This window comes from Durio zibethinus, chromosome 2 (assembly GCF_047325235.1).
Source record: "Durio zibethinus cultivar Kanyao isolate XHJ-2024 chromosome 2, ASM4732523v1, whole genome shotgun sequence".
Classification (NCBI taxonomy): Eukaryota; Viridiplantae; Streptophyta; class Magnoliopsida; order Malvales; family Malvaceae; genus Durio; species Durio zibethinus.
In genome coordinates, this window is record NC_143163.1 from 5582373 (window position 1) to 5605395 (window position 23023).

The following is a 23023-nucleotide window of genomic DNA, read 5'->3' on the forward strand; positions in this document are numbered from 1 at the left end:
TTATCTTTCTCTTTTTTAGGGAAAGATAATTTTCACAAAAAATAATACTCTTTCATCTTCTTCAACAAACTTATAATCAACTCTAATATTGTGTTTGGATTGAAGGAAAATGAAGAAAAGCAAAGTAAAGTAAAAGAATGTAAAGAAAATAAAACTTTTATTCTTTTGTTTGGATAAAATTTTAATTTAAAAAAAAAAAGATGTTGAAATCAAATAACCTTTGATTTACTTTCTAAACTCAATTTTTTTAATATCCCAATTTAAAGAAAAAGCAAAAAAAGAAAGTTGAAAAATATTTCTTTTATAAAAAGATTATTATGTTTATCTTTTTATTAATATTAAAAATTAAATTAAAAAACCAAAGTAAATTACAATCATCCTATAATTTTTTCAAAATAATCTATTTTTCAAGTAAATTTCACATATCTCTTCCAATATAAAAATTTTTTATAATTTTTTGGTGATTTAATTATAATGAATCATTTTCTTTTTTTTTCACTCTTTATCCAAACAATGGTTGTTAGAATTTCTTTCATTTTTTTTATTAATTTTAATTATCCAAATAAGGGTTACATATATCATTTATTTTCCTTTAAAAAACTTTTTTTTTCATTCTTTTTATTTCTTTTCCTTTCTTTTATTAATATTTATTAATATTTCCTTTCTTCCATCTTCCTTTGATTCCTTTTTTTTTTTTTTCACAACTACCATTAAAGACTAATTACACAAACTTTATCCAACAAATTAATTAAAACCTAGAATTTGGCTTAGTATTAGACCTATGTAAGGTTAATTTTCAATTCAAGTTCAAAGATTCGTTCAAATTTCTAAAAAAAGTTGAATAAAAATTTAGAGTTGTGACAAAATTTTTAAATTTGTTTAAAATTTAAGTCAACCTTTGAATGTAAGAATTAAAATAAAAACTTGGCACGAATAATATAAATATAAATATAAATAAATTATTATAATTATATAAATAAATAAATATATATGTAATTTTTATTTTAATATTTTATTTTAAAAATAATATTTTTTATTTTTTATTTATAAATTAGACTTAATGGGTGGGCTTGGGTCATATTCTTTTTAATATAGCCTACACTTGAAAAAAAATTTAGATCTAAAATAATGGGATGAGTCAAGTCTAAATAAATATATAAACTATTAATATTAAGTATAGATCAGACTTGAACCCAACTTGATCTAGCCCATGAACACTTTTATTAGCTACTTCACTTTGATTTTTTGTCATTTTTTTATTTTAATATATTTATTATAATTTTTAATATAAAAATAATAAAAATTTTAATATACACAAAATATTATAAAATATTAAAAGTTAAAAAGAATAAATCTAATAATTAATATATTTGTGATTATTATTTTTGTTATTAACTTTTCATGTTACGTTAAGAGTATTATGATTTTTTTATTATTTGATCAATGTTATGATTTTATGAATATATTATATATTATAAATTTTTTTATGAAAATAAAGAAAAATTAAAAACAGCACAAAATTATAATTTTTAGTGAGACAAATTTGGCTTTTTATGTTTTTATGTGTTTTCTGTTTTTATTTATTATTATTAAGATTTTAATTTTTTATTTATTAAAAATAATAAATAAAAACTCTGTTTTTGCTTTTTCGGTAAGACCATTTTAATTGGGAATTATTTAATAAATTTAATAATAATATTATTATTATTGGTGATGATTAATTCATTGATTATTCATTGTTGATATTTTCATCATTCTTTTGTAAAAATATTTATTTAAAAAAATTAAAAGAGTTAAAGAATTAACTAAAACTAAAAAATATATATAATTATATTTAGCATACATACATTTTTATCCCTTGTTAACTAGAATTGTGATATATGGACACTGGCATAGTTAATTCAAATGAGTTATAGATTTAATTTTGATTTAAATGTCTAAAAAAAATGCAAAAGTTACCCTTATGTGAATGGATTACTACTATATATATAATAAGTCATATTTCACACATTGTTGCAATTCCAATGTATTGATTGATTCATATGTATTTATATTATTTAATAAATATGATAGATGAGGGATTAATTATATAATGTGAAACTTTTTTAATTTTAAACAATTTTTTAACCTTTGATTCTAATAGACATAAGGGATGAGAAAGACCAAAAAAAAAGAAAAAAAATGTTAATATTAAATAAATTAAACATCAAGTACAATTATCTCTAATTAATTAGATTCATGACTATCTTAGATTCTTTAATGATTAAGTTCATGAATAATTAGATTCATTAAATTTGAATTTGATCCATAATTAATTAATAGTAAATAAGAATCTAGACTTAAAATTTCAATGATAAAAAAAAACATTTATTCACAATTAATTATTATGACTCACGCGGACACTTTTAAGGCCTAGACACGACCAACAACATTAATGAAGAAGGTTCAGATACTGGGCTTGCAATAGGTACAAGGGCCACTCGCCCAAGCTCTCTAAACCAGGAAAATCATTTTTAGAAGGACCCTAGGCGCACTAGGCCCAAGTGCGGGTAGACCGGGCTCTAATAGGCCTAAGTGTTAAAACAAAACTCTTAAAAGGATCTAAAAGATTGACTAAGCTGTAATAGTTCCTTATAATATTTAAATTCTTTAATGTAATCTCCTTGTAATCTTGGACTTTATAATGACCATTGAATTGATTCAATCCTGGCCATTTATTCATATAAGTATAAATAAGGATCTCCCCACCCTTATTGGATGCACAGAAAAACTTGAGTTAATAGAATTACAGCATTTTTAGCATCTTTCTTGTCTTCTATGCTTTGCTTACTTTTAAGTGTCTTTTAGTTGTTCTTTTGAGTCACCACTCTTCTAAAATGTTTAAGGCTTACTTAGGCATATAAGGAGGGATTTCTAGCCTAAAGTCACACAGAGTTTTGGCATAATTCTCATACTCATGATAGTTAGTATCAGAGCAGGTTGTTTGAAGGTTGTTTTCAAGTTACACTCAAGGTGTTTGAGAAAATGGCATCTCAAAGTGATGTTGCTAGTCAACAGCAAGAGGTCAAGGAACAAGCCTGTGGAAAAGGCAAAAAAACAAGCTCGAAGGATATCATGTCGATTGTGGACGACCATTTAGCCAAAGCAAAAGTGACCGTGTCATATATTAGGGATATGCTCGAGAAAATAGAAGAGAAGATTAACGAAGGATTCCATGATTCCTTTAATGAAACCATCGACATGTTTACCTAGAAGAATGAAGCCCCAGAAGCTATAATGGAGGTAATGCTTACTACCATCAGCCGATTTAAAAGTACCTTGGTGTCGCGCATTAAAAAGGGACTAGCCTACAATCGCACAGTTGAAACACTTATAAAGGAAACAAGTTGTTTATGCTATTGCATGGGCAACTCTACACGAAAATTATGTAGGAATACCATGATTTAGGGTGGATTAGCCACTTTGGAATGCACTGCTCCTTAGCATTGGTGCAACATCAATCTATTGCCTTACATATAGGATGATATTGAGGCCTATGTGAAAACTTATCTTGTTTGCCAACAAGACAAAGTGAACAGAAGTCACCAGTTGATCTTTTAAAACCATTGCCTAATTCTGAATGTTTATGAGTGAGTATTTCATTGGATTGAATAGTCGAACTACCCAAGGCAGAGAGGTTTGGATGCATCATGGTAGTGGTGGATAGATTTTCATGTATGGGACTTTCATTCTAGCAACTAAGGAGTGCTAAGTTGAAAAAGAAACCCATTTATTCCTGAAGAACATGGTGAAGTACTAGGGTATACCACAAACCATTATTAGTGATCAAGATAGGAGTTTTATGGGACAATTCTAGACAGAATTGGTCAAGCTATTAGGGTCAAACTTAAACTTTTCCTCCACACATGCTTCCATATACCGATAGGCAAACCTAAAAAGTTAATGGATTGTTGGAGTTCTTCCTTAGGCATTATGTGAGTGCAACACAATGAGATTGGCGCAAGTTGCTGGATGTTGCCAGTTTTCTTACAACCCGTAGTGAAATGAGGCAACAAAGCAAAATCGATTCAAGATTGTTGTAGTGGGCTACATAGGACCTAATTCAGCAACATACAGGTTTGCCAAGACTTAACTCACATAATGTCATAAAAGCCCAATGTACACTCAATTTTCATGTCAACATGCTCAAACGATTTTATGAGGATTAAGAAATTTATGCAACAAATTAATTAAAAACTAGAATTTGACCCAGTTATCAGACCTACTCAAAGGTTGGACTATCATTTCAAGTCCAAAAACTAGTTTAAGTTTTGAAATGATTCGAATAAATAATAGGGCATGTTAATAGATAAAATTTTTAAACTCATTTAAATTTCGAGTCGACCCTTAAATACAAAAATTAAAGCCAAAAATCGACCTAAATAACATAAATATAATTAAATTATTATAATTATATAACTTATATATATATATATATGTAAACTTTTATTTTAATATTATATGGGTCAAGCTTGAGAAAAATTTTAAGTTCGAAATATCGGATCGAACCTGATATGCAAGGATATAAACTATTTATATCAAGTATGGGTTAAATCTGAACCCAACTCAACCCAACCCATTAATACCTTTATCAACTATGTCACGTTGGTTATTTCTTGCCAAGCTTCTATTTTAATATATTTGTTATAATTGAAATATAAAGATATTAAAAAATTTTAATACACACAAAATATTATAAAGTATTAAAAGTTAAAAAAAAGTAAATCTAATAATTAATGTTTTTGTTATTGAGTTTTCGTGTTATGTTAAAAGTTTTATGATTTTTTATTATTTGATCAATTGTATGATCTTTTGAATTTATTATAAATTAAAATTTTTTATGAAAATAAAGAAAAATAAGAACGGTAAAAATTTATAATTTTTAATGAAATAATTTTGATTTTTTTGTGTTTTTATGTATGTAGGGTAAATCATATAAAAACACTATATGATTTAACATAAATTAAAAATAAGAGATTTAAAAGTGACATTCAATTATTTTATAATGTTTTTCCTTAAACCGCGACATTTTTCATTTATTTCTACTCGTTTCTTTTGTTTTTTTCCTCTTCTTCATCTGTTCATCTTTTTCTCTATCTAAAATCAGATAAAATTCATGTCTTTCATTGCCCTGTATCTTCTTTCTTTACCTAATTTCGTTGTTGAACTGCTAATATATTCTTCGAACTGAACACAAAACAACTGCAATTCACCTCAGCATGAAAACTGCTCAATAATTAGTCATCCCATGAATCAAACTCCAAGCTGTAGCATTTCACACAACAATTCCAAATAAAAATCCAACAAAACTTGCTTGTAGAATAATGATTGAAATAAAAATCAATGACTCAAAATGTGCAAAACTAATGAGAAGTGAAAACTGAAGTAGAAATCAATGACTCAAAAGACGCAAAACTAATAGAAAGTGAAAGCAATCCAAAAAGATCCAGCAAGGTTGCTTCACAGATAATATCATCATCCAACTAAAAACAACACAAGAATACCCAACAACAGTCACTTGCAGGAAATACTTAATTTTAAACCACTGAATTAAGAAATATATTTGAAATTTACCCTTTTGTTTATTATTATTATTATTTTAAGATTTTAATCTTTTATTTATTATAAATAATAAATAAAAACTTTTATGTTTTTGTTTTTTGGCAAGAGCATTTTAATTGATAATTATTCGATAAATTTAATTATATTTATTATTATTAGTGATGATTAATTCAATGATGATCATCGATATTTTTATTTTTTTTTGTAAAAATATTTATTTAAAAGAATTACACAAAACTATATATATATAAAATTATATATATCAACTAATTCAATGACACATATCATTCAATTAAGTCAAATTAAAAATTTGGCATCAACGACTAAAAACTTATATTGATTATATGGTACGTGGAGAGTTGGTAAGCTTGCCATTGGAAGGCTTTAAAAGCCGCCAAAGCAAGTTTTGTCTTTTCTGACTCGTGACAAAATTTTTTTGCACCTTGGACAACTTGCAATAGCACTTGGGATAACGTGGTTTTATAAAACCGCCGCAAATTTTGAAGAGCAGGGGCTCGGCGGACTGCCCTCGTTGCTCGATTAAATGATAGGCACAAAATAAAATCATAATCATAAGTTGAACAAATTCTTGAATTAGGATAACAATTATTGTAGATTATTGATTTAAATAAAATTAGATTAAAACTTGAAATTCTAACACAAAGACAAAAAAAATTAATAGTTTATATATTATTAATTATTAGTGTAAAATTTTTATACATTATTAATAAATTAAATGATGTTATTTCTTTTAAAATGTAATTATTAATTTTTAAAATAAATAATACAAAAAAAGATAAATCAACTTATACAAAAAAAAATTATATTTTGTAACTCTTAATTTTAATAAATTTAATGGATAAACTTAATTTTTTTGTTATTTTTTATTTTTCATCTTTTAAATATATTAAAATTAATGATTAAAAATATGTAAATTTTTTTAATTTTTCATTGATATAGGTTGATGTCTTTCTATAAAAAAATTAATATATTTTAAAACTTAACAGTATTTAATTTATTTTCTCAATGAATATCATCTACTATATAAAATTTATTCACTATTAATGAATAAATATAAATCAAAATATTAAAAGATAAACAACAAGAAACCAAAAGTGGAAAACCGACGCACACGACACATCACCAAATGTACCACGGCTGATAGTGTGCAATCTTGTGCGGCCGGGCTGCTTTTACACATATGCACTTGCCTACACCGCCACCAATAAACTTCCATCATTTTACCGTAAAATAAATACTTCTCGAAGCGTAGAGTTGAGAAGAGGGTGAAGAGCAGGGAATTGAAAGGCCCCCGTTTCTTTGTCGAAAGCGAATGAACCAAAAGTTGATTATGATAATTGACCAAAAGTTGAGAAAACACCCAAAGCAGAAAAAAAAAAAAAAGATATTTTTATTTATTTTTAAAAACTTTCTTACGCTGTGAGATTCCTTTTTAGCTCTGATTATTATTTTGCTGCGATTCCGAAAGCCCTTTGCTTGTATTTTCATCAGGTAAAACGACCAACCTGATCCACGTTTCAGTCTTTTGTATGTCTACGCATCTCTTTGGTGGATTCAATGAGCTTTTTTTTTTTTTTTTTTTCTGAATTGGAATTGGAATTTCGTTTTGTTTTTCTTTTCTTGTTGTTTTTGTTTTGCTATGGTTATTTACATGTTAATAAACGACTAAAGTTTCAATCTTGGTGTTGCTTTTGGTCTTGAATTTTGCTTGAAACAGGAGACTTTGACTTTGTTTATGTTTATAATGTTTTTGTGGATTTTGATGATGATCACGCTAAACCTTGGATTGTTTTGGGGTTCAGTTCATCAGGTCATCTCTTTCTTTTTTGTTTTGCCTTACTGTTGGGTCATGTTCAAAGATAGTGGCAAAAAAAAATTCTTTTTTTGAATCTCTATATAGTTCTTGGGAGATATTTTTGAAGAGATCATTTGATCAAGGTTGGCCTCAAGTTATCGGTGAAATGCGATGTTTTTTGGGTTCTAAAAAGATTGAAGATTTTGCTAACTGTTAATGACTGGCTTAGATATTTGGCTCTCTTTTGTGTTTGTTATCAAATTACCACTTTTTTGGCAAATTCACTTTGAAAGTTTTGCTTTTGAGTAAGCTTTGATTTCCAATTTCCTCATGCATTCTTCAAAATGCTTGTTTTTTTAGCTGTCTGATGAGTATCTCAGAGGTTTGTAGTGTCGACCAACTGTCTCAATAGCAGTGCTTTCTTCTTTAGGGATGTAATTTCTTGAAGATTTAATTTTTTGGCATTTTACGTTCGATTGTGAAACAAGGACTTGTGGTTGCTTGGCTAAATGCCAGTTTAGTCTTCTCTGGTGTTTTTTTCTTGAGTATGCGGTTGACATCATAGTCTTGGATGCTCTCTTTTGCATAGTTTCTGGATATTCTAGACATTAATGTGAATTTTTATTCAAGTGTCTATGCTGCGCAAGAGTGCCTTAATTTGTCTTTAATGTGTATTCTACACAAGAGTGCATTAGGTTGTATGTCACGTGCCTTCCATTCTCATTCTTATTTTACCACTTAATTTAGGAAAAATGATCAAGCTATTTAAGGTCAAGGAAAAGCAGAGGGAAATTGCAGCAAATGCCAATGGGAAGGCACCTGTAAAGAAGCAAAGTGCAGGAGAATTACGTCTTCATAAAGGTGTCTTGAGTCATATCTTTTAATAATTGGAATGTTTAGTGACTCTTTGAGACTATCATTGCTTCTTGAATAAATTTTTGACTTGCTTTAATGATAAATGGTTTTGATAATATTGGTTTCTGAGGCTTTGATTCAACGGAAACAAAAATTAAAGTCAGTCCCAGTCTTTGTGATTGCCTATCAAGAAACAATAACTGCCATGTTTATAAAGTTAAGAGTTATTTTTATTTGTTATGAGAATGTCCTGGGTTTCAGAATCAAGAAACTTGTATGGTTCATAATTGGGTTGTTTTTCAAGAATGATTTGTAAAATGTTCTTCTAATTGTTTTTAGAACCTATTAAGTTGTTCTCATAAACACTAAGTCAATTGAAAGTTGTACTTCAGTAATCCAACTTCAACTAGTATAAGCTGCCTTTGAGAGTTCCTGTTCTGATTTTTGTATGCCTTATTTTGTAGATATCAGCGAACTGAATCTAGCAAAAACATGTAGCATTTCATTCCCCAATGGAAAAGATGACTTGATGAACTTCGAGGTTACCATTCAGCCTGATGAGGGATTTTATCTGTAAGTGATCTTATACACGTGACCGGTGTCAACTGCTATAGCAGCGCTTGTTTCTTCCCAGCTTCTTATTTTCTTCAAACACTGCCCTCTTTCCTTACGTTATATCTTTAATTTGAGGTCTGAAAATCCTATCAAACAGATGATTGGTGTTTTGGACAGAAGATCAATGGCTGCTAAAGTTTGCTTGTGTTGTCACTTTAGATAGTAAAATATTCTTTAACAATGCAGGCGGTTTGTGATCATTATGGCATTTAACACTGTTAATCAATGGATTGGGCAATCTAATGCGGGCCTCTTGGTATATGTGTACCATGCAGTAAACCCTGGTGCTTAAAACTGCTTGAATGGCCAAAAAAATGTCTATGCGCTTAAAATTTCTGAACCTTCCATAAATAAATAAAAAAAAGAGGTTCCGAACCAAGCACCATGTCAATTATTTGTGTTATTAATATGCAATTCTTGTATGCAAGCTCTTATTTGTTTTTTGGTCACAGAGGTGGCACATTTTTATTCTCTTTCCAAGTTTCTCCAATCTACCCCCATGAGGCACCTAAGGTCAAATGCAAGACAAAGGTACACAAGCATGTCTTGACCATAATGCGGTCACATTTCAATTGTGTTGCTTAGCTAAATGGTAAGTCAGTTCTAAACATTGTATCTCATTTGCAGGTCTACCATCCTAACATTGATTTGGAAGGAAATGTTTGCCTCAATATTCTAAGAGAAGATTGGAAACCTGTTCTGAACATAAACACTATAATTTATGGATTGTTTCATCTCTTCACGGTATTGATTTTTCTTTCACAAGTGGTTTTGCAACTTGGTTGGTCCATTTTAGTTACAGTTTATGATTGCGCATGCAGCAACCCAACTACGAGGATCCCCTCAATCATGATGCGGCAGCTGTTTTGAGGGACAACCCCAAACTGTTTGAGTCTAATGTGAGAAGAGCAATGGCTGGTGGTTATGTAGGCCAAACCTTCTTCCCTCGGTGTATGTAGCTGCAACTTCTATTAAAAAGCATCCATTTGCTTGAAGGTTCAAGGGCTGTATATCCAGTTGTAAGACTAGCCTGCCGTTAGGAGACATACCTTTTGTACTACGTGAGGCATACTTGGAGGTGTTCGTATGCTGCTGTAACTTTATGATGTGTTTGTGAAATTGGCTGAGTCATCGTTATTTTCATTGTTTGAGTGAAACAAGTTCGGGGATGTAGAACTTGAGACTTCTATCATGTATTTATTTATTTCATCTTTGCAAGCAAGAACATGTATTTTACCTCAATGATAGGGAAATCATGCTTTATCCTATGACCTATCTTTTTCTTGGCCATTCTCTTCTTTTAAGTAAGTTCTCATTCAGTTTCCAATGAACTACTCTACCAAATGAATCCGAATATCAGAGGCCAAACAGAATTTAGAGGTCATCAATTATTCTTTCTTTTAGTTGCCAGTTGCGCCAACCAGGATCGAAGCTATGGTGCTATGCACAAGAAGACTATCCATCTATTGAAGATCATTATTTCTTTCCAAATCCTGCAGTAGTAGGTGATTTAAAATGGAAATGGGTACAACACTTTTTTTTTTTTTTTATAATTTTGTTTAAGGGGGGCTCAGATTCAGTTCATCATGCAGGGATACAACTTATAAGAAAGAAGTTATTGCAAATTCAGTCTTTTGTTATTAATGAATTAATCTTACAGTGAACAAAAATTAAGAATTTCAATCATACACAAATACAACACGTGCAACAAATAAGGGAGCATAAGCTCTAAAATGGGAACTATAGGTAATTCAAGCTAGAAAAAAGTATGGGGCACTTGGTTATCTAAAATCTATTGACAAGTGTTATCTGAAGACCTCCATATAAGTAAGGAAAAAGAAACTGACTGATGATGGAGACAATCAAATGTTGTTTAGGCGAGGCCTAGTTGATGAGGCTGTCACCATATATCAAAGAATGAGGAGCGGCAAACCTCTTGACCATCGCAGCCATGTATTTTCCCTGATGCTCAGCAAGAGCCAGCTCTGTTTCGCTCGGTGCCCTTGTGCCATCACCGGAATAAACTCCTGCACCGTATGGAGACCCTCCCCTAATTGAGTCCATTTTGAACATTCCAGCACCAAAGGTGTAGCCAATAGGAACATAAAGCATCCCATGGTGGGCTAATTGAGTGATAGCTGTCCAGCTGCATTATGGAAAGTAACAAATTACTCCAAAAATTACTTGGCATGACCACAACAGAATCACCCCTGGAATGAGCATTCGAATGAAGGAGCCCAAAATAAAAGACACATTCAGGATGATCCACTCAATTTCAAAACCTCTTCCGGCTAACAACCCAGATAATGCAACAGCACACGTTTGAGTGGGTACAGAAATTTATGGTTACCACCATTATCATCCAACTACATGATAGTATTATGATCAAGTCATATAAGAAATCCAAGTGTCAGAAGAGAACTAAAATTTGATGGAAATATCTGTTATTTGGAAACCCCTTGATTTATATACCCTAAATTTTCTGAAGGATAAGAAATATCTGTTCTTTTCTTGTCATGGTTCCCCACAGTTTCATCAGTTTTTTGACTTGTCTCAACTATCCAAAAATTTTCATGAACACATAAATGAGATTCAAGATATTTTTATACCAACTATCTAATTGGTTGGTTCCCATGAATACTTTTTGAAACGGAGATTTGTTAACAGTTTATATGGAACAAATAGCAACCGATCAACTAGGACTTGGGGCATATATCTAAGAATTTGAGACTATCTGATTCTGATGCTTATACATCATTTTCATATCATGTTGCATAAAATTTCCGCTCTGCAAAATGTATACCATTTCTTTTGTCAAAAACATCCAGGATATAATCATAATAGAGATGGCTAACACAACCAAAAACCAGATGAAGAACTTTCTGCTATCCCCATCATACGTTAGATACGAATCCATGTAATTCATTCAATACGGTAACCTTTGCCTTGATGAGCAAAACACCCTAGTTCAATAATTCTTAATTCAACTATAAGTGAAGAAATCTATAATGTTTCCATGATCTACAAAAACTCAAATCATCTAGTTCTACAAAATAAAACACCTATCATCAATTCAACCTATCTAGCAAAAAAAAATCCCAAAAATAAACACCAATCACATCCTAGTACTTGAGTTTTGATGGAAAATGAAAATTAAACAAACCAAAGGATATACTCACACGGTAGTCTCCTGGCCACCACCCTGTGTCCCAGTGCTGACAAAGAACCCAGCAGGCACACCTGCAAGCCTCTGCTGCTCCCACAAGTGGCCTGTAGAATCAAAAAATGCCTTCATTTGTGATGCCATGGAACCAAACCTCGTGGGAAAACCAAATAACAACCCATCAGCCTCCACCAATTCATCAACTGAAATGAAAGGCAACTCATCCTCCTTCTGAGGCACCCTCATCTGTTCCAATACATCCATTGGCAGTGTCTCAGGAACCCTGTACAAAAACCCTTCAACCCCATCAATGGAATCCACTCCTTTCTTCATTCTTTTAGCTAAACATTCTACATGGCCGTACATCGAGTAAAAAACTATGAATACTTTTAGTTTTTTTGCTTCTTGAGATGAACTGTTTTCAACTGTGATGGCTGTAGGAGTTTGGTTGGGGGAATGAACAGGAACAGCCCTATCAGGGTTTGGAGGATCTTGATCCGATGCTTCTAAAGTTGATCTTTTCTTGCTGAATATGCAACCACCTCCTTTACCCATTATGATACTATCTGAATCCTAAAGTTTAAAAGAATTCAGAAAAAAATTTATACTAGTTTTCTTGGTATAACAAATATTCCAAGACTGAATCAGGAATCTGTTTTTATTGGTTTTTCTTTGTAGGAATACACCTAAAAAAAAAATAGAAGAAAACAACAGGAAGAAGAAAAGAAGATGAGAGAGGAATTGACAGGAAATGTACGGGGAGGTGGAGTTGACCTCTCTGTTTGAGTTGTCTGTTGGTCTGTACTGTTGTGTGTGAACTGGCCGAGATATTCGCTGAAATAAAAGTGACATTAATAAAACTTAGACAGGCATCTGTAACATGTTCTCCGCACTCATCATTTGCAAGAGGGTTAATACCAGGAATGATAAAAGTATTTTAAAATTTTTTATGTAATTATTAAATTTTAAAATTTTTAATATGATATTGAAATTATTAATTATATAATATTTAAAAATTATTTATCTGTTAATATTATCATTCAAAATTAATTATGTTAAAAATGATTATCATTTTAATTAATATATTTATAAATATATATTTTAAATTCATGCATCACGTTAAAAATTTAAAATTTAGATATTATATTAAATATTTTTCTATAATTTAAAAACCTATCCACCATGTCAACCTTTTGTAAGTCGGACACAATCCAATAGCTTTTTTTGTCTTCTACATCACACGGTTTATACATATTCCTTTTAAAAAAAGGTAAAGTTTGAATTCCCTTCAAATCAAAATTTTTTTTTTTTTGTTACTAAAACCCAGTAACTGTGTTTTTATGAAAAAAAAAACCCAATGTTAATGAGTATACAGATTTGTATAAATATTACTCTAACAAGAACCCCTAAAACACTCCAACATTTCAAAAATAAAAAAATTCCTTTTTCTCAAATAAATAATATATATATATATATATATATATAATCTTCTCAGTATCTGCCCTACAGAATGTCTTAATTTGCTTGGGAAGCTATCAGATAGTTACCCATGGCATCTAAAGCCAGTCTGTGTAGGATGTGTCCATGTTTTTTTTTCCCCCATAAAATGTCAAATTTTGTCAAACACAATGAATGATGAGCTATCTTAAAACAGTAGAACAAGAAGACAGATTCAATGCACCTAAAAATAATGGAAGTATGGAACAAATTCAGTGGTACTGTTGTTATGATACAACTTTGCATATCAACATGCAACATCAGAATCAAGCTGACATGGCTACATTAACATCAATAACAAGCAACTTCCCAAGCAGAGAACGGCAAAAACAAGGAAAAAAAAAAGACAAGCCATTCTTGACATTCGAAAAGTGCAAACTACTATAGATTTTGCTCCTTCAAGTGACTAGGACGACAAAAGGTGGAGAGAGAGAGAGAGAGTATACTACAATGTTTCAAAACTTTGTAATAGCCTTCTTACTGTTGCTTCAATGAGCTGCTTTTAGATCTCTTTAACTCCCATGGCGGTAGACAGCCTTTATAATGAGAGTGCAAAAAGAGCGAAGACATTGATACTTCCCTCTGAGGCATTGAGATTGAAGATAAGCAACTGAAGGCACTTCTCAGTCTCTTCTTTTCACTTTCAGCTTGGAAGTTGGGGTCGTGGCACACTGCAGAAGCTTTAAGAGCCTCAGGAAGTATGCAGTTGCATAATGAACCTACAAGGAGAATAAAAAAAGTCACGGTGAAGACTGACTTTTGATGACCTAGACAATGATTTTAAAAGACAGGTTACTAGGCTCTATAACTCCAAGAAGAATTGTTTTAGATTGCCACATCTTTATTCTTTCCAGGAAAGTAGCAATTTCTTCAGCTTCAATTATAACCTATACCAGTAAATCATCTCTAGCAACAATAATAATATAACTTCAGCATAAGTTTTATATTGAGAGCATACTAAACACCTCATGCTCTAGGAAGTAAGAAGTAACATGTTATAATTGGTATTATAGCATTCAAGTCTTGTTATAGTAGCTTTCAACGTGTATTAAAAACTCAGGTTTCAATCATTCATTATGGCCCCATCAACATCAGTAGTACTTAAGAATACAAGATATGTTGACCCAAAGAATTTTAGGCTCAATATACATCTGGCACTTAGAATAAAATGTTTTATAATACCAATTCTTGCAAGTCGATTCACCCATTTTGGCATTTGGTTCCCACTCAGCTTGTAACATATATCCTCACAGAAATGGTTGCAGTTCTTAAAAATCAAGTGGTATGTGTCACCATTGTAACTAGCAGATTGGCGCTCCATGAACTCTCTTAGCTGGACAGGATCCAAGCATGTTGTCCCCATGAAAATTGACTTCCTAAACTTGAAGCCGGGGCACTGTCGAGGTTCAACCTCAAAGACACCACTTGTTGGGTAGTCATGAGCTCCAAAGGCATACTCTACACCATGAACTGTAAACTTGCACAGGTATATTAAGAAACCATTTGCAATATCCTAAGAATATCGCTTCATTCATGAGAAATTCAGAAAAAGATAGAAGAAAATATCTTGCAAAACGATGTAGCATTTTGTTTTATGAAAAAAGTCCATTTAATTCAATGTCTTGTGACATCCATGAGATACAACGGCATGCTTGTTTATATCTAATTGTAAGACATCCAGTGAATGCATCTAGAAATTTATGCTTGGAGAAGCAGGGCATGTCAGGTAGGTGAGAGAAATGGAGCATAAGCCAGTGATGTAAGGAGAAAGGAGTGTTTTCTTGTCATATCATAATTAATGTGAAGAAGATGAATAGGGACTTCAGAAATTACTAAGGACCCAGCAGAGCATTTATTGCAGAACAAATTTTGGGCTTCTACTAATTTTTCTGATATAAAAAATGTGCACCAATTCACTCTGTTTGTTGCCTCCTTCCCTGCCTAACCATACACAACAGCCTTACGCTTCCCAGTGCTGATGTGATTGCATTGTAGCAAAAGAAATGACTAAATACTTGAGTAGCATTACTATCTCACACTTTGAAAAATAAAAGAAGGATCAGTTGCTGACATCTTTCAGTATTCAATGGTAGCACATCTTTCGAGTTGGAACTGAATGAGAGGGGAAATTATCTAATTATCACAATGACCTCAAGATAACATTAGAACAGTTTCATGCCAAAGATATGTCATATGATCAATGTTCAAGAAAATTGATGAACGAAGAACCTAACCTTCCACCCCAGTGTGAAAGATACCAAGACCGGCCCAATAAACATAGCCATTAGCATTTGTCAAGTCATACACATTTAGGTAGACAGGAGCATTAGCAGGACTGCAGCCTGCTGACTTTACTTTCGGAAACATGCAAATGCGAGCAGCGGAATTTCCTCGGAAACTAAGAGGCATAATAGAGTGCCAGCCACGTTTTGGTTGCATTTTCACTGATATTGGAAAATATGTCAATACCTAGCTCCAACCTTCAAAATAAGGAATCATACAAATATTATGCACAGAGAATAACAAAAAAGCAAATGGATTTTAATTCTAGAATTATTCTCATTGTGGAATATTTTTAGTAAGAGCTAATAATCTCTCTGCTTTATTATCCCAATCTAAGCCATCTCTTAGTCCTCAATGATAAAAATACTCAGTTAAATGCAAGTACAAGAATTGGTCTAAATGAACATATAATTACACCCTAGATCCCATAATAAACTACTTAAATTTAAAGATTTCAAGCATTACTTTTCCTCGGAGACAACACGCAAATAAAAATGAAATTTTCATCACTGAATACTATAAAATTTCTAGAATTTCTGGTTTTGAACTAAAAGGGACTAAAGGGAGCAGATCACTCAAGCACCAAAGGAAATGCACTTTTCCATAGAGACTAAAAACAACAAACAGGTTAACAATTCATTCGAGAAGGCAGATCAGGTTCATAAGAAGACCCCAAAAAGGGGGACTATAAGGAGAAGCCAAGTAATGTACTATGTAATCTTACCCAAACAATGAAAGTTAACTAAACGAGCAGTGCACCAATCCTTGCAACCAAAATTGCAAAGACAAAACAACAACTACAAAAACATGAGATAATGAGCCAAACCCATGTAAGAAAACCTCCAAACCAAGCACACATTGTAGAAAAAAAAAAGGAAAAAAATGAAGAATAAGAAGAATGAAAGAAAACAACCTGCCTCAGTGGAGAGAAATGTCATGAGTTGAGACCCATGAGAACACAAAGAAAGGTTAAGTCACAGACAAAATTCAGGGGAAAGACATTCTTATTTCTCAGTGTAAAGAGAGCACCTAGGACTGGAGGAGTGTGTGCTGTGACTGAAACCCACACATTTAGCTCTGTTCTCTGCTTTTTTTTTTTGTTCTGACAAAAATGAAAGCTGAAACTCGTGTACGGAAATAGTTGTCCTTTCTTGAACACAGAAAATATAAATAAAGAAAAAGATAGTAAAATATTTTTTTGCTAAAGAAAAAAAAAGGGTAAAAGAAGGATGTGGGAGTGGTACGTTGATTGACTCACTTTAGGAAATAAAATTAACAGTTATTATGGGAGTATTTCACTCGAAGAGTTATTTAGATTTGATAATTTTAAGTTAAGTATAATGATGTAAAATAAAAATATATAAAAATTTTTTATATGTGTTTTAAAAGAACGTATTTATTTATATCAATATAATATAATTCATATTTTATATCTATTGATACATTTAAATATGTATAAGATATAAAGAATATATTCAAATAAAATGTGTCATATGAATATATATTTAATATGTGACATCATATAAAAAATACATTTAATTTAATCATATCATAAGGATACACATTTAACATATTTTTATATTTATTTTAATTTAATATAAATTTATATAAAGATTATTTTAATTTTTAATTTTTTAGTTATGATATCAAAATAGCTATTTAATATCATATAAATATGATTTTAAACATTTAATTATAATACTTATTTAATAATTATTATAAAATTATTTTTATATTAATAATATAAAACAATATATATAATAATAGTAGTACAATATATCATTATTTTATTTTTTTAATCTTTAATAGTTCATCATTTTAAATTTGATATTAAAAACTAATATAGTTATGTATACATTTATAATTATTATATTAGTAATGTATATATTAAAATTTAAAAATTTATATATTAAATGCTTATTAAATGGGTATAAAATTTTTTATGTTTTTTAATATGCAAGTAATTTTTTATATTAATAACGTTTATATCACACATATATAAACCTTAACATATTAAATATATATTTTTTGCAACTTTTTATAATAAAATTTAAAAATTATTAAAAAAATAATTGAGAACAACAATGTACATTTAATTATTAATAACAAATAACATCCAACATTATGGTTACTGATCAAGTAATGCAAATTCAAATCACATGAATATATAATAATATATTATATTGATAATAAATAACATTTATAATGATAAGAAATTATGTGATCATTTTAATAACATGAATTATGATATGTGATTATTTTAAATCATAAAATTTAAAATAAAATATTATATATTTAAAATTAAAAATAACACATATTCTAAATAATATGCATAATGATAAAAATTATATAATTTATTTTATATTACATGATACGATATTATTAAAACGTAACTTAAAAATTAGTACTGCAAATACACATCTCAATGACTTATTTTAAATACTTTATTTTAAATCACATGATAATAAATTATACATTTGAAATTAAACAAAACATATTTCTTTTAAATAACATTTATAATGATAAGAGATTATATAATTTATATTTTTATATGATATGATAAGATATTATTCTAATGTAATGTATATACTCATCTTAATGACTTATTTTATATAATTTATTCTAAAATCTAAATGACATGATATGATACCTATATTAATTATAAAAGAATATATAATTTATTCTAAATTATATGTATATGAGTATACCCATGATAATTAAAGTATGTAATTTATTTTAATCATACTATAACGTATAAAAAATTATTATAAATAACATTAATATATTAATTTGATTTTTTAAATAATTTTAATAAGTCATTTTTTACAATAAATCATACTAATTAAGTAATTATTAAAAATATATAGCAATATTTATATATTAGAAAAAAATAATTCTAAGTATCAATTTATTAATTTTATGTATAGAAAAAAACGAAAAAGTAAAATGTATAAAAAAATATAGCTTTTAGAATAAATTTTTTATCATATATTCATATTCATATTTTTATTTATTTTAAATATATTAACCTAGTAGGTTGGTATACCTAATTTGATGAATTGGGCATAATATTTGATGATATGTTGGTATTTATTGGATGTTTGTGAATTATTTTATTATTTTAAATAAATAATATAGATATATATATATATATTATGGAGTATGTAATTGATTGAAGATATTATTATTATTTTTTATTTAAGTTATTGTTTAATGTCACTAGTGGAACATCACTTATAGAAATTAAAAACTTTGGATTTGATGTAGTATAATTTATATTATGTAAATATATAATAAGGCATAAGTTATCGACTATTGTTTAATGTTTAGTGTCTTAAGGGATTTAATAGTTAGTCTTATTTAGCTAATACTTCCTTGTAACTTGTAAGTTATAAATGATAAATAGTTTATAATTATTTATTGTTATTCATATTTTCACGTTAATTTTGTTTATTCGTATTTATTTATGTATATTTTATTATTTATATTTATTATTATCATATTTAAATAGATTAAATGTACATGTATTAATTGTGTGATATCGCATACAACATATATAATAATTATGTTATATTCATATTTAAAATTTAAATATATTTTATAATTTACGTCGTATTTATATTTTAATAATTTTTATTATTACACATGTCAAGTGTAACATAAGATATGATACATTGTTCAAAGAGGTCGTGATTTTTTTTGAGCTCTTTGTCTATTCTACCAACTTGGATCCCATCCGATCCCATTATTTACATGGCTAACTTGATAAAAGAAGGTGATTAAATCTCAAACTCATTACCCTTCCAAGGCAGCAAACGCTACACCACCGAGTCAAAGGCGGTCGGGCGTGACGTCTTGATTTAAGATGAAAAAAAAAAGTTGTAAATGCTGCTAATTAAATTTTAAATTTGTTAAATATTATTTTTAAATATAATTACATAAATTGAGTTAAATACTAAATTTAAATGTTTCTGCTGTTCAAGTTATTAGAATTTTTTTCTTTACATTTTTTTATCAAACAAAATAAAGATTAAATAACTATTTATCTTTTAATATAAAAAACTAAGGTACATAGTAAATATATTATAATAATATAAATAACTATTTATAAATATATAAAAAATAATTGCATAAATAAATTAAGTTATAAATTTAAATGTTTTGATTGTTAAGTTACTATAATATTTTTTCTATTAAATTTTCTTTAACGAGAGAAATAAATTTTAATACAGAAATGAACTAAAGTGTATACTAAAATTTATTACATTTTATAAAACTATAAGAATTTATTATATAGTTAATAACTAGATTATAATTTGTGCAATGCACAAAATAATTTTATTTATTTAACATTAAAATGTATATATATATATATTAATTTATTTTTAAATTATATTCAAATCTTTAAAACTCATAACATATATAAAATTTATATGTATTAGCTTATCATTAAAAATAAACTTTCTAAAAATAATAAGAAAAAAATTATATATTTCTTTTGGATATTTTTATTTACAATAATATTTATACACTTGTAAGATTATATCAAATAAAAATAAATTATGCATTTCTTAAAACATATATAAATATATATTATTGAATGATAAATTAAATAATAAAATAAGTATTAACATAGTTTTACTTTAGTAATCTTTGACTAAATTATTATGCAAAATATAAAAAATATTAGAAAATAAGTGAAAAAATAAAAAATAAATTAAAAAAATATTATTTGTCATAAGAATGAACTGTAATAACAATAAAATATATTTTGAAAAAAGTTATAAAAAAATTACAATAATAATAAAATATACCTAAAAAAATTATTGAAAAAAATTTAAAAATTGATATATAACATATTACATTGTAATATTAAAATTGGAAAAAAATTATTTAGAGGCAATTAGGATTAAATAGATAATTTTTAAATTAAAATTTTAAAATTAAAAATAAATATAATAAGTGATAAAGATAATATTAATTTTTTTGCATTTATTTGAAATATAAATTTGATAAGTTCAAATTGATATAATCTTTGATGATCTTATCATTTAAAAATTTAAGATGAAAATTTTTTAAATTTTCAAAATCGTACATAAAATTATTTGAATTTTTAATGTTTTATGTAAAGTTTTTAAAAAGATAATTTCTTAAATTAAGATAAAAAAGATTATTGAAAGATTTGGATAAATTTAATCTTTATAATTTTTAAATATGTTTGAAAGATTTTGATAATTAAATAATTTTTTAAATAAGATTGTTTGATAAACAACTAAAGTTATTTATTAAAAAAATAAAATCCATATTTCATATTTTTAATTTTAAAAAATATATTTTTAAATTGATTTAATTTTTAATTATAATTTAAATAATTTTGATATTTGAATAAATTTAAAATTATCAAATTTGTAATTAAAAGATATTATTTTATTTTTTAAAAAAATTATTTTATGTGTTATTTAAAAAAATTATCCACATAAACACCAATGTAGCAAACTTGTTTATATAAATTACTATATAATATATATATATAGTCCAGCAATGAAGTGGACTAGCTAAATCTCATAAAGACAAGGTTCTCGTTTGTTTCTGCTTCCTGCATTTTTTCTGACCAAATATCAACGCCCTTCGTAAAATATAAAGAATTTCATGATTTATTTATCCTGATAACATTTTTCTGTATTGCAGGAAAGTTCAACTGCACCTTTGGCACAGCATTGGTTAAATTCTATATAGGTTAAAGACAGTACTTACATTCTCGGGACAAACAAATAATTACATTCATGGATTAAGAAATGAGGCATTGAGTACCACTAAATAATTAGAGTGGACATATTGTAATATGGCTTATGCAGGATCTAATTTGGAAATGCTTGAATGATACATAATAAAAATATGAACAAACCATGTCGAGGTAAAAAGGTTAGTATAGGTAGTAAGTTACAGTCCATTTCATTTCTTAATATTCTTACTGTGGATTTCCTGTTTTCCCAGCAAGAATGTGAAAAACTACAAGCAAGAACAGAGGTGCTGAAAGCGGATAGCCTCTGCACTTCCCTGAGGAACTCGACAATCTTTCATAGGAATGTGAGAGACTTGATGACAAAAACAAATTAATTAAGGTTAGCCATCTAGACCTCCTGCTTATTCTCATCTCCCTTTTCATTGTTGCCAAGAATGTTAATTGCACCTTGCCTATTACTCTTTTACATATTGACGAAAAACTTTTCCGACCTATAACATAATATTACTGTACAAACGATTGATTTTTAGTTGTGGAAATGGAGCAGGAAGAGCTAGTCCAGATGTGCGGACCAGGAATAATTTATGACCTTACAGCTTCATGGCCTGAACTTCATGATCATGAGAATGAAGTAATGCAGAAATGACTCCAACCAAAAGAAACTCAAACTTATAACTGGCTTACATACAGATGCTTCAAGTGCAATCTTCATTTGAAGCAAGAAGGCAATCTGTTCTAGACTATCCAGGGTAAATGTTTTGTAGATTTTAAAATTTAGTTGCTTTCTAGATTTTTTTGGGTTTAAACTTAAAATATGTTGGCTACAAAACAATAAGAACAAAAGTAAAAAAAATGAATAAAAATATGAAAAATTATTTATACATCGTCAGTTTTTTAATTTCACAAGTAACATTAAAAAATGACATGTTATTTTTTTAATTAATTTTTTTATTTTCTAATATATTATGTGTCGTGCTGTGGATGTTTTTGAAGTTTATATTTAATAATTTAAGTTAATTTAGTTAATTTGATAATTTATCTTTAAAATATATATGCCTAGGGGAAAGGAACAAGAACTGCTGGAGTGGAGATTCGTATGCATTGGAGAACTGAACCTCCTGGGCTGTTGCTGCTGGCTTTTTGGATCTTGAGCAGATCTTTGAGGGGGAATTTTTCATTTTTTTTTCTTTTTGTTGTAACTTGTTTGTCAATGATTCTAATCTTGGGTGGGCTAGCAAAATCTATCAGCTTTTACACATTAAAGAGAATAATTTGTGTATACATATCCAGTTTCTTGTACACGAATGACATATCGCTTCATCATTTCGCTCAAGCTTGAAGAATTGACATAAAGTGGCCCAAAACCTACCACTTTCAATGGAGGTGCGAGTGCTGTTGTTTACCATTTATTTGGTACTTCCACAAGCAAAGAATTCACATTTCAGGTCTA

At 28.5% G+C, this 23023-nt stretch overlaps 3 protein-coding genes and 1 long non-coding RNA gene across 14 annotated transcripts; 2 read left to right on the plus strand and 2 right to left on the minus strand.

Moving 5' to 3' along the window:
- Positions 1-6863: 6863 nt before the first annotated feature.
- LOC111309047 (NEDD8-conjugating enzyme Ubc12-like) lies at positions 6864-10155 on the plus strand. Of its 4 annotated transcripts, none has more exons than XM_022907854.2 (6): positions 6864-7113; positions 8165-8278; positions 8737-8845; positions 9340-9418; positions 9515-9631; positions 9709-10155. In XM_022907854.2, exons 2-6 carry the CDS (start codon positions 8170-8172, stop codon positions 9844-9846), a joined length of 552 nt encoding a protein of 183 aa, XP_022763589.1. In that variant the 5' UTR covers positions 6864-7113; positions 8165-8169; the 3' UTR covers positions 9847-10155. The 4 variants fall into 4 exon arrangements, with proteins under 4 accessions (XP_022763589.1, XP_022763590.1, XP_022763591.1 ...); XM_022907855.2 differs by having other exon boundaries at positions 6875-7149; XM_022907856.2 differs by lacking the exon at positions 6864-7113 and adding an exon at positions 7311-7432.
- A 349-nt stretch (positions 10156-10504) lies between these two features.
- On the minus strand, positions 10505-12952 carry LOC111309046 (putative NAD(P)H dehydrogenase (quinone) FQR1-like 1). The gene is made up of 2 exons (XM_022907853.2): positions 12067-12952; positions 10505-11033 (listed from the first exon to the last, which is right to left on the minus strand). The coding sequence occupies exons 1-2, from the start codon at positions 12603-12605 to the stop codon at positions 10772-10774; spliced, it is 801 nt and encodes a 266-aa protein (XP_022763588.2). The 5' UTR covers positions 12606-12952; the 3' UTR covers positions 10505-10771.
- Positions 12953-13726: 774 nt separating this feature from the next.
- Positions 13727-16963, minus strand: LOC111308329 (deSI-like protein At4g17486). Of its 6 annotated transcripts, none has more exons than XM_089747722.1 (5): positions 16744-16963; positions 16555-16627; positions 15782-15991; positions 14730-15017; positions 13727-14266 (listed from the first exon to the last, which is right to left on the minus strand). In XM_089747722.1, exons 3-5 carry the CDS (start codon positions 15984-15986, stop codon positions 14025-14027), a joined length of 735 nt encoding a protein of 244 aa, XP_089603848.1. In that variant the 5' UTR covers positions 15987-15991; positions 16555-16627; positions 16744-16963; the 3' UTR covers positions 13727-14024. The 6 variants fall into 6 exon arrangements, with proteins under 6 accessions (XP_089603848.1, XP_089603844.1, XP_089603836.1 ...); XM_089747718.1 differs by having other exon boundaries at positions 15782-16027; XM_089747710.1 differs by lacking the exon at positions 16555-16627 and having other exon boundaries at positions 14730-15005.
- A 4408-nt stretch (positions 16964-21371) lies between these two features.
- On the plus strand, positions 21372-22951 carry LOC111308330 (uncharacterized). 3 transcript variants are annotated; one of them, XR_016329943.1, is made up of 5 exons: positions 21374-21405; positions 21519-21744; positions 21825-21952; positions 22121-22322; positions 22634-22951. It is a non-coding gene; the product is annotated as an uncharacterized LOC111308330 (long non-coding RNA). The 3 variants fall into 3 exon arrangements; XR_016329940.1 differs by having other exon boundaries at positions 21375-21405; positions 21519-21752; XR_002692264.2 differs by having other exon boundaries at positions 21372-21405; positions 21519-21952.
- The last annotated feature ends 72 nt before the right edge of the window (positions 22952-23023 follow it).

Excerpts from the sequence above, each read along its gene's own strand:
- LOC111308329 (XM_089747706.1), bottom strand. The coding sequence starts at position 16,768 with ATGACATTTCTCTCCACTGAGGCAG. Across the intron at positions 15,018-15,781 it reads CTTTCACACTGGGGTGGAAG|TTCATGGTGTAGAGTATGCC; the intron begins GTTAGGTTCTTC and ends GCAAGTTTACAG. Across the intron at positions 14,267-14,729 it reads GAATCGACTTGCAAGAATTG|GTTCATTATGCAACTGCATA; the intron begins GTATTATAAAAC and ends TTCTCCTTGTAG.
- LOC111309047 (XM_022907854.2), top strand. The coding sequence starts at position 8,170 with ATGATCAAGCTATTTAAGGTCAAGGAAAAGCAGAGGGAAATTGCAGCA. Across the intron at positions 8,279-8,736 it reads AGAATTACGTCTTCATAAAG|ATATCAGCGAACTGAATCTA; the intron begins GTGTCTTGAGTC and ends CTTATTTTGTAG. Across the intron at positions 9,419-9,514 it reads AGGTCAAATGCAAGACAAAG|GTCTACCATCCTAACATTGA; the intron begins GTACACAAGCAT and ends TCTCATTTGCAG.
- LOC111309046 (XM_022907853.2), bottom strand. The coding sequence starts at position 12,605 with ATGGGTAAAGGAGGTGGTTGCATATTCAGCAAGAAAAGATCAACTTTA. Across the intron at positions 11,034-12,066 it reads GGTGGCCAGGAGACTACCGT|CTGGACAGCTATCACTCAAT; the intron begins GTGAGTATATCC and ends TCCATAATGCAG.